This window comes from Papilio xuthus, unplaced genomic scaffold, assembly GCF_000836235.2.
Source record: "Papilio xuthus unplaced genomic scaffold, Pxut_1.1 DF827679.1, whole genome shotgun sequence".
Lineage (NCBI taxonomy): Eukaryota > Metazoa > Arthropoda > Insecta > Lepidoptera > Papilionidae > Papilio > Papilio xuthus.
In genome coordinates, this window is record NW_013530970.1 from 3,421,634 (window position 1) to 3,432,194 (window position 10,561).

Below are 10,561 nucleotides of genomic sequence, written 5' to 3' on the forward strand. Positions count from 1 at the left end.
TGAAAATATGAAATATTCTATATTAAAAAAAAACAGTAAGACAAGAATGCGCTGAATACTAACTGGTTATCGAAATTACTCAATCGCGAGTTAACTTCAGTTTTAATCAATTCTCCCTTAACGACGGACCTGTGTATATTTAATACGAAGATGGATTCCATTCCTAAAAATTCACTGTTACAATTCAATCCAGACACTCTTGAATATGTACGTAAGAAATGTAATTTACATCAGCCCGGTCGAATGCAAGAAGCAATTAAAATATTGGACGAGTGGACGAAAAAGCAGGCACATTTTAAAAACAAAAAATTTGGTAAATATTGTAATGTTTTTTATTATTAAATATCGAAACAAAGATATAATCAATTTTATTTTCTATAGTACTGTTAAATAAAATCATATATAAACGGCTAAAACACGCATGTATTATTCTGGTGTCGGCACCAACTTGTTTCGAGCCCATCGGGGGCCTTTCATCAGGTTGATATTTATATATTACGAAAATGTCTCACAAAAGTTTGAATTTATATTCATCATTCAAATATTGAATAACTTAAAGTGAACTTGACTTAAATATTACAACGCATTTTCAGTGTAATTTTGTCGTATATCGAAATAACGAATACGAGTTTTTCATTGAAAATTATTTCTTTTTTTTCGCATTTTAGTAAAGTTAAAGCAATTCAATGCGTCTCTAAATTCGATGTCGAAACTATGCCGAAGGCTTTCTTCATTTATCACGTCACATCACCACTGTCACGTACATACGTAGAGAGGTAACTAAAACATCATCAAGTTTTCTTAAAACTTTTATCTCTTTTAAATTCATTATAATTTAATCAAAATAAACATTTATTATTGAACTCAATCTTTAAAAAAAAAAGTTTTGATTTTTTTTAATGTCAAGTAAATTTCCGACATGAACCCAACCACTTCAACTAATTACTTACCAAAACCTAAAATACTCACGGTATTGGTACTTAGTAATTTAAGTAAATCCATTTCGTAGCGTTTTAATTCGTATGCTAAATATTCCAAACTTTTTACATCGAGAGGATGTTATTTCGTTGATGTCTTTTTCAAGGCCATATTAGTGTACTTGGCTCATGTTTATAACATTTATATACCTTAATTACTGTAATTAAAATTACTGTAATAAAATGTAAACATTATATGTATGTTATCCTCTAGTTGTAGTTCACTGTATAATATTATTTATCTACTCTGACTGAGGACGAAAACCATTAAATAAATCCATTCGGTCATCAGCTAATACATATAACTTAAGGGCTGATTAAACCTGAGTCAACCACGCTGAAAAAAAATGTTCAGATTTCCTCACTATGTACTATCACAGATATGAACATCTTACAAATATTATAAATGAGAATTTGTGAATGGTAGGATGGATGGATGGAACATTGATGGATATCAATGTTTGTTTGAACGTATCTCCAGAACGGCTGCAGGGGTTGCGGTGAAATTTGGGTTAGAATATAGCCTGGAAAAACACTAATTAAGTTCTTTTTAATTCCGCGCAAATGGTGTATCGGACGACTGGTTACGAATGAATTTACTTATATAAGATAAATGTCATATATTATTTCAGATCCACATTATTTGGAGACCACAATCATCGCCTGCAAGGGGTCTATGGAAAGATCTAAAGCGCAAATTGACAGCATCTGCACATTTAGAACGTTAATGCCGACATTCTTTAGAAGGCTTAACGTGAAACATGATCTTGGAAATCTTTATGATATTGTGTAAGCAAAATATTACATACATTTATTTGTTCAAAAATATATTATATATTTTTGAACAAATAAAATAAGTTATTTAAGCTGTACATATATGTTGAGGCTGTCAATATGTAACATATTATTTACATACCAATTATCTGCTTCTTATGTTTGCGTAATTGATAGTTATTTATTATTTTTCCATCATTTATATAATCATTTTTGTACAATAAAACCTGATGGAACGTCTGTTGTTAAAGGCTAGATCCGTGAAGTAAGTTTCACATACAAACGTATTATATAAATAGTCTGTTTTTTTTAATAAGTAGCTAGTCCTACTCCTCTTTCTATCCTCTTCTTATTAGAAGGGAAAAGAATTAGATTGGAAAGAAGACGGATAAGAAAACAAAATATACACACATGTTATAACTGCAACTTAGTTTGTTGAATTATAGTAATATAATAATTATAAATGTAATAATTATAATAGTGGTAATGATTATTAAAAATAATATTTTACTAACGTTATTTGCAAATGCTTGGATGGATGGATAAATGTTAGAACGTATCTCCAGAACAACTGCAAGCAACACGCTGAAATTTGGCATATATATGCAACATAGTCTGTAAGAATACATAGAATACTAATCTTATATATAAATATATATATATATATATGTATATAAAACGTCTTGACTGATTCTCATGAAATTATGTGAGCATATTGAGCAGGTCTGAGAATCGGCCAACATCTACTTGTAATCCCGCGCGGACGGAGACGCGGGCCACAGGTAGTTTTTGACAATTAACATTAATTACAGACGGCCAGTTATATTACCGAAGATGACGCCTGATCACCATCGGGTGTTTATGGTCAAATTAAACGGAGCAGCGTTTGAGGCATCACAGTTTATGGATTATTATAATTTTTGTATTATTGTAAGTATTCGGCTTTTATATTCTAATATGCATATCTGTGCCGGAGATAGATTAGCTGCTGTCGCGCACAAAAATACCTACAAGTTGGCTTACAAATAAATTTCTCGTTTGTCAACTTTCAACTTTAATATTCTTTTTATAGTACGACAGTTATGAATTCGGACTTTAACATTACGGTTAAAATAAACCATTAGTTAATAACTGTACGTAATTTTAGACATTATTAGTCAGAATCCCCCGGCGCTAACGGCGCACCCTCGCCGCAAAGTCGAGTCGGAACGATCAGTGAGGTGACGCAAACGTCGACTCCCTAGTAAGGCTAGTGCTGCTCCAGCACACCGGCACAATGTAGGAACCCCGTCCTAACAGTTAATAATTAAATATGTAATAATCTTGTGTTTATTTCAGATAGCAGAATATTTAAAGGTGCACGATTATTTAAATGGCTTCCTAGTATTTACAGACTTCAATGAAATTAATTTAATGGATTTTGTTACTAAATTAAATCCCATTGAACTTCGCCAAGCATTAACTATATACATGGTGAGGATATAGCATATTTTAATTATTATAATAGTATTTTATTTAAGTTGATACAAAGAGACAAATTATTACTTTGATTATGTATTTGTTTTCTTTCTATTTATTATATGACTTTATTCTTGAATTTAGCTATTTAATAAATGGATTCCTTATTTTCTGTACCGGAATTAAAATGAATGAATCCACAGCTGGAAATTATGCCATTTTTCCTCATAATTTATATACTATCTTTTATAAATTACTTTCTTAAGAAGTTTTGAGTAATATAGTTGTTACGACTATAGTCTACAGAATACTTTGTGTGTAACATTTCATTATTTGTGTATCTTAGTATATTTAGTGCTACTGTCACTCTTTATCAACTATTTAGTTTCTATGATTTTTGATGTTTATGTTTTTTTTTACAGCAAGGATTTGGTATGAGATTAAAAGGTATTCATATCTTGAGTTCGTCAAAATTAATTGATGTTTTAATAACGATATTAAAGCAGATCTTAAGTGAAAAGTTGATTAAACGCATTTGCGTACATAAAACTATGGATACCGTATACGAACATATACCAAAGAATATTTTACCCTCCGAATTTGGTGGAGAAGGAGGAAGCGTTAAGGAAATTCATGGTGGGTAACCTTATAATAGTGCATAGAGTAAAAATAACTAAAATAACTACGAGACTTTCTACCCGAATAAATATAAAAACTGTTTTACACAGTACTTCTAAGTTAAATTCTTTCAAGATGTCCCTTTTCAACATTATTTTCATCTGTTTTCAAAGACCGCGTTTTATCAAATAATAAATATCAAAAGTAAAATTTAAAAATTTGCTATTATATTTCCGAAGGCGTTTTAAAAAGTTACAAGAAAAACTTTTTTATTTTGCAGAATCATGGGTTGAGCTACTTAGCACTGATGAGCATCTTGCATATTTAGATGGTCAGCGTGAAACAAGAACAGATGAGGCTCTCCGACAGTCACAAGTTTTTAATGAACAATACGCTGGAATGCCAGGAACGTTTAGAACACTTACAGTAGACTAAATATAAAAATAGGTTGTTTCAAAAGCATGTAAACACAAGCATTACTTAACGTTTAGGTTTTTACACTATTTTATAATTTCATCTCGGTTATTATGTTTGGCTGAAATGTGTAACAAATTGAAGTAAATTTTTACAATAACGACAACTAATTTTAATGTGGGATCTGTGGTTAAAATATCTGCTAAAATATGTTTTCCGTTTATTTAAAAAAAAAGAATGAGGAGTATTAAAGATTTAAACTAAGTATTTACGCTACCTGCAAAGCGTATACATTTTGTAAAACTATAGGGTTCTATTGGAAATGGTGCATTGAAGAGATTATTATTTAAATTATACTTTAGTATACAACCTATCAAATTATATCGAATATTAAATAAAGAAATTAAATAAACTCCTTGTTTGCTCCTTTTATTTCACTTACAATATTTTTTACTTATCAAGATTGATGAGAAGATAAGCTTAATTAAACTACAAAACAAATCAATTTGCTTCTAAAGATCATATAAAACAACGATTAGGTTAGTCGTAAATTAGAATAGACAAACCTTCCAGAAAATGGCAAATATTTGAATGTACTATTTGCTATTCTTTTATATCAGGCAACGATCTCACATACAGCGAGGATAACAATTTACTCGGAACGTAGATAGTAGATTTCCAGACGTACAAAAAAGTGCGATACTTTATTGCAAACTATAGTTTGCAAACAAACTTTATCAAGCATCTGTCCATGCGAGTTTACCAGTATTTTTTATATCGCTCTTGGTAATATGTTCAAATTATCACGCTTTGGGACAGTAAATCTTTTAGTTTAACACAGCAGCTCAAAGTTATAACAAATTTATTTCTTAGTCGTCCTGTTAGGCTCTTTGTACACAAACAAACTTCGAAACCCGGTGATTTAAGTCGCTTCGACTTACGCAATTCAATGCCATAGAGCAGTCTTTCCCAAAGTGGGCGATAAAGCTCCCTTGTGGGCACTGCAGGTCTCAAGTTGCGGGTTATAGTAAAAGTTTCGTTTAGAATTCTCCGTTAATTTACATATATAGGTCGCAATAAATAATTAATTTAATTTGAAGTTATAGTGGTTTTTAAATATGTGAAAATGTGGGCAGTAGACAAAATAAGGTTGGGACCCACTGCCGTAGAGGGTCATTCGTTGGACTTCGACAATCTGTCAGTCGCTCGCAACCTGTTTGTCAAAATCTTGGTGAGAAAAGTCGCTGCATTTGTCAAGATGGTAGAGTAACTGCCGGAGACTGAAAAGACGACGAAGACGAATCGCGTTGACGATTCAACGTTGTGTGTCACGACGCAAGCATACCATGTTAGTGTCGAAAATTTACGTTGCCTTGTGTACGAAGAACCTTAATAGAAGACGTGAGTAGGAGTTTTTTGTTAATGTAAGTATTGATTTTATTAGAAGAAAAATAAACTGAACTTATGTGATATTTTAAAAAATACTTGACAATTTTATTTATTTTAAAACTTTCCTGAAAAATGCTTGTTTTAAATCATAGTATTATAAATCTAAAACAATTTAACCAACATAAGAGTACAATAGGGTTTAACAGTTTCAGTGTACGATGACATACACGTGAATAAATAAATAATATAAAAATTAACATAAATCTTTTAGAGAAACTCGTCTGTTTATCAGAATAATTAAAACGTTAACAATTAACGATAAAATTTAATTTGATTAAACTTACAATGTAATTTTGTTAATATTTCGTTTTGTGAATATTCCTAAATATTTTCAACAATTGTTTGAAACATTGCATTGACGTAGGAATGTTCTTATCATATTTAATTTTACACAAGCTAACGATTTAATATTTTAACAAGGTAAAATTTCTCAAAAGGTAAATTTTTTTTAAGTTCCAAAGGGAATAAAAACGATCAATGTGATTCTTTATTTTACAGATTTTTTTATTTCTTTTTTCATTTTTAGAATAAAAAATACAGTGCCTATTAGTTTTGTTGCATATAATTAAAATTACAATACGTAAAATTGCTCTAAACAGAAATATTAACAATGGTAGAGCCCGCTTTAAGATCTTCGCACGAATTGTCCCGGCTCGCCCGGTAAAATACCACGACCACACAGAAGACAGGCGTCAAGTGGAAGCAATTCCGCGTTACCTCTGATGAGTGTGCGTCCCGGAGGCCTTATTTAGTCCTCTTTTTCTTCCCACCCTTTTTCTTATAAGGAAAGGATGGGAAGTGGAAGTGGACTTTCCGGATGAGAGGATGCATGGAAAGGGAAAATATTTACTCTCTGTGCATAGTCTCCTCCGTCGATTAAAGGTAGGCAACGCATATGCAATTGCGTATGGCTATGGGCAACGATCACTTCGCTATTTCAGCGATTTCAGGTGGCCGCTCGCTCGTTTGCCACCTTATGATATATATGTGTATATATATATATATTATTGTATGTGGGTTCGTTTGAAAGGAGAGACACAATATTACAAGGGGCTTTGCTGGCTCGTTAGCTTCTTTTTTTAAAGGTGCAATTTCTAATCGATAGCCCGATCGTAATATAGTCCATAGGAAGTCCTCGCGTACTGTCTGATGAAATCGGTTGTACTGTTTTCAAAAGCATGAAAATCTCTCGCACCTTGCATGCGGATACTAAAGATTAATGAAACTGCGCCCTAAAATTATATTTTATATTGTTTTAACGTTTTCCTTTAAATACACTTTATGTTTGGACGTTTCAGTGAGAACTTTAACAATGAACAATGGATATTTGCAACGTGGTAGATTAACAATCAGTCTCACATTGGGCACGTTTTTGAATTTTGCATATTAAATATGGAATATTAAGTTAAATATTTTTAATTTAAATAGTACTAATTGGTGAAAGACATGAATTTAAGTTTGGTAAAAGGACAATGACCTCTCTACTAAATTGTTTCATCTTTCAATGACATTAACATCAATTTTTTTTTATATCACAAGGAGGAAAACGAGCGAGCGGCCACTTGAAATCGCTGAAATAGCGAAGTGACCGTTGCCCATAGACATACGCATTTGCATATGCCTTGCCTACCTTAAATCGACGGAGGAGAGGATGCACAGAAAGAAGATATCTTTCCTTTTCATGCATCCTCTTATCCGGAAAGTCCATTTCCACTTCCTTCCTTATAAGAAAAAGGGTGGGAAGGGAAAGAGGACTAAATTAGGGCCCCGGGACGCACACTCATCAGACGAAACGCGGAATTGCTTCCACATCACGCCTGTCTTCTGTGTGGTCGTGGTATTTCACCGGGCGAGCCTATCATTTTTTTATATCTATTAAAGAAATATTTATTAATAATTGGCACATATTCACAAATATTTTTTTTCGATGACCTGATAAAATGAAACAGAGACATTTATTTATTTTTTTACAAAATTTGAATAAATAAGTTGAGACGTCATTAAATTATAAAAAAAAAAGCTTTGAAGATAAATGATTCATAAATCCTGCTATTGTATTCAAATAGGAAAATGCTTACAACAAAACAATATAACTTATAATTAAAACATTATATATAATGAATTGCTATGAAATATTTGCGTTTCGGAAATATTGTATATATTATACTAATTACTAATATTAAAATGCGAATGTCCCGATGTATGGATGGATGGGTGTTTAGAAGGTATTTCCAGAACAGCTGCATGGATCTCACTGAAATTTGGCACAGATGTGGAACACAGCCTGGAAGAATACATAGGCTATTTAAAAAGTTTTTTTTAATGCCGCGTGAACGGAGTTAAGGGCGACAACTAGTTTTACTATAAAATATTCGCATTCCAAAAATAATATTGTTAATATAATTATAACCAATCGATCTTTTGCCGGAAGTTCATGAATATTAAATTTCTTAATGTTCAGATTGACATTGGCCGCATGTTATGCATGTGTTTATATAAGACATTATGTCAGAGTCAAGCCTTTAATATACGTCATTTAAGTAATATAATCATCAAAGTCAACGTACGTATACCGAAAAATATTTTTCATCAACTAACATCCGTTTTTGATAACTTAACAAAAGTACTGACACCAATAAACCGTGTTACAATAAAAAAAATGAACTGACTAATCCGATTGGTTTTTGTTTTCCATATCGACTTATCAGTTGTCAACAGAAAGCTTAACTGATTTGGCTGACAATTTTTCAGAGAAGTAGCTTAGAACCAAACTATTCATCTTACTTCTTACTAATATAAACGCGAATGTTGAGATGGATGGTTGAAGTTTGGCATACAAATAGAATGTAGTCTTTAGGAACACATAAGCTACTAATTACGTTTTTTTAATTCGGCGCGGACGGAGTCACGGGTGACAACTAGTTTAATATAAAATTAAGCTATCCTAGTCATATTAGCCTGAACATTTTAATTATTTCCTTCAAAAATAAATCCATCTAACTAATATTTTGAAGGTGAATGTTATGATGGAAATGTTAGAAGGTATCTACGGAACCGTTCATCGAATCTTGATGAAATTTGGTTCAGATGTAGAATATATTCTGGAAGAACACATAGGCTACTCATTTTTTTTATTCCATGCAGATGGAGTCCTAGACGACAGCTAGTTTTTTTTATAAAACTAAATGTTGTGATTTTTTTAATATTTCCGATGTATGTTTACATTTGAAAATGTCCTTGTCCACTATTTTATATTCGTCGAATAAATAACAACGTTACCTTTGATAGGGGTCATCGGAGTTTTAAATTATATTTTAAATACAACTTCCGTGTTTCAAACTTCTGAGCATCATCAAAATAGATTTCATAGTACAAGATCTGTATAAATATGAATAGTTTAAATATCAAACGTTTTGGTTCAACGATACGCAAAAGAAATAAACTCAAATTGTTCAAACATATAAAACTTCTATCACAACTGATTGCTTTTGAGTAAAGAAAAAAAATGTAAAAACACCATTATCTGTTACAATTCACATCCTGATCAAACATATTGTTATCCCTCTCATTGTCCTTAAAAAGACAGAGATAACAGAATGTTGTACAGGGTGTTACAATTACACGTAATCAATAATCACCAATTAACATCCTCGCAACTTTTCAACCAAATTTAACTCCTGACCTTGCAATGAATTCGACTGTATTTAATATTTTTAAAACCTATATTTAAGAGTACGTTGTATTGCAAAACACACGTAATTATTTTAAAAATAATCTTGAGACGTAATTATTTCTGTACAATTATTCGAAAACAAAGTATTTTTAGTCTTTGTTTTAAAGTTGGCAAAAATATTATTTATTGCATTATTCATTGCAAATATTAATTTGCAGCTTCGTTTATATTGTTCGTGGGAATCATCGCTTTGTTATTTTCGCCCTTATTAATAACTAAGGACTAGTCTTGTTAGGTAATTGATAATTATCTTGCCTTGTTCCCTCGTAAGTAGAGTCGATACAACAGTTACTTTTAATCTTACTAATATAAATGCTAACATTTGGATATATGGACTTCGTAAAAATTATCTCCAGCTACATCGATCTCGCTGAAATTTTGAATATATGTAGAATATATTTTAACAGTGGTAGAGCCCGCTTTAACATCTTCGCACGAATCGGCCCGGCTCGCCCGGTGAAATACCACGACCACACTGAAGACAGCCGTGAAGTGGAAGCAATTCCGCGTTTCGTCTGATGAGTGTGCGTCTCGGAGGCCTAATTTAGTTCACTTTCCCTCTTTACCCTTTTTCTTATAAGGAAAGGATAGGAAGTGGTAGTGGACTTTCCGGATGAGAGGATGCATGGGAAGGGAGGATATTTTCATTCTGTGCATCCTCTCCTCCGTCGATTAAAGGTAGGCAACGCATATGCAATTGCATATGTCTATAAGCAACGGTCACTATTTCAGCGATTACAGGTGGCCGCTCGCTCGTTTGCCACTTTATGATAAAAAAAATAATATACTTTGAAAGAACAAATAGGAATTAAGCTTATTTTTAATTCTGTAAGGGCGAAATCGTGGGCTACTGGTAGTAATAAATAAACCTAGAAGTATTCTCAAAAAGTTGTGAAAGTTGGAATAGTATGGGTACTTTGACAATTGTGACAGATAGCAGTGTCACGATTTTGAACTAAATATTTCACGGATCGTAATGTCCGCTCTGCAACTCGTATAGTAAATAATAAAACACTTTTCACACTACAATCTATAAAAATAAAAGAAAGTAGTGTTAGTTAAACAATTTATAACTCTAGAACGGCTTTACCGATATGGCTGAAAATTGGTCAGGAGGTAGCTTAGAGTCAGGAGACGG

The 10,561-nt window shown here is 32.1% G+C and overlaps 1 protein-coding gene across 1 annotated transcript; it reads left to right on the top strand.

The window, feature by feature from the left end:
* LOC106117720 (retinaldehyde-binding protein 1-like) lies at nt 1-4,618 on the top strand. The gene is made up of 6 exons (XM_013312126.1): nt 1-313; nt 1,610-1,766; nt 2,564-2,681; nt 3,090-3,224; nt 3,632-3,845; nt 4,108-4,618. The coding sequence occupies exons 1-6, from the start codon at nt 151-153 to the stop codon at nt 4,260-4,262; spliced, it is 942 nt and encodes a 313-aa protein (XP_013167580.1). The 5' UTR covers nt 1-150; the 3' UTR covers nt 4,263-4,618.
* Nucleotides 4,619-10,561: the final 5,943 nt, after the last annotated feature.

What these genes read in the sequence shown, in the direction of transcription:
- LOC106117720 (XM_013312126.1), top strand. Translation starts at nt 151, where the DNA reads ATGGATTCCATTCCTAAAAATTCACTGTTACAATTCAATCCAGACACT. An exon ending in TTTTAAAAACAAAAAATTTG is followed by an intron (nt 314 to 1,609) that starts GTAAATATTGTA and finishes ATATTATTTCAG; the next exon opens with ATCCACATTATTTGGAGACC. An exon ending in ATTATAATTTTTGTATTATT is followed by an intron (nt 2,682 to 3,089) that starts GTAAGTATTCGG and finishes TGTTTATTTCAG; the next exon opens with ATAGCAGAATATTTAAAGGT.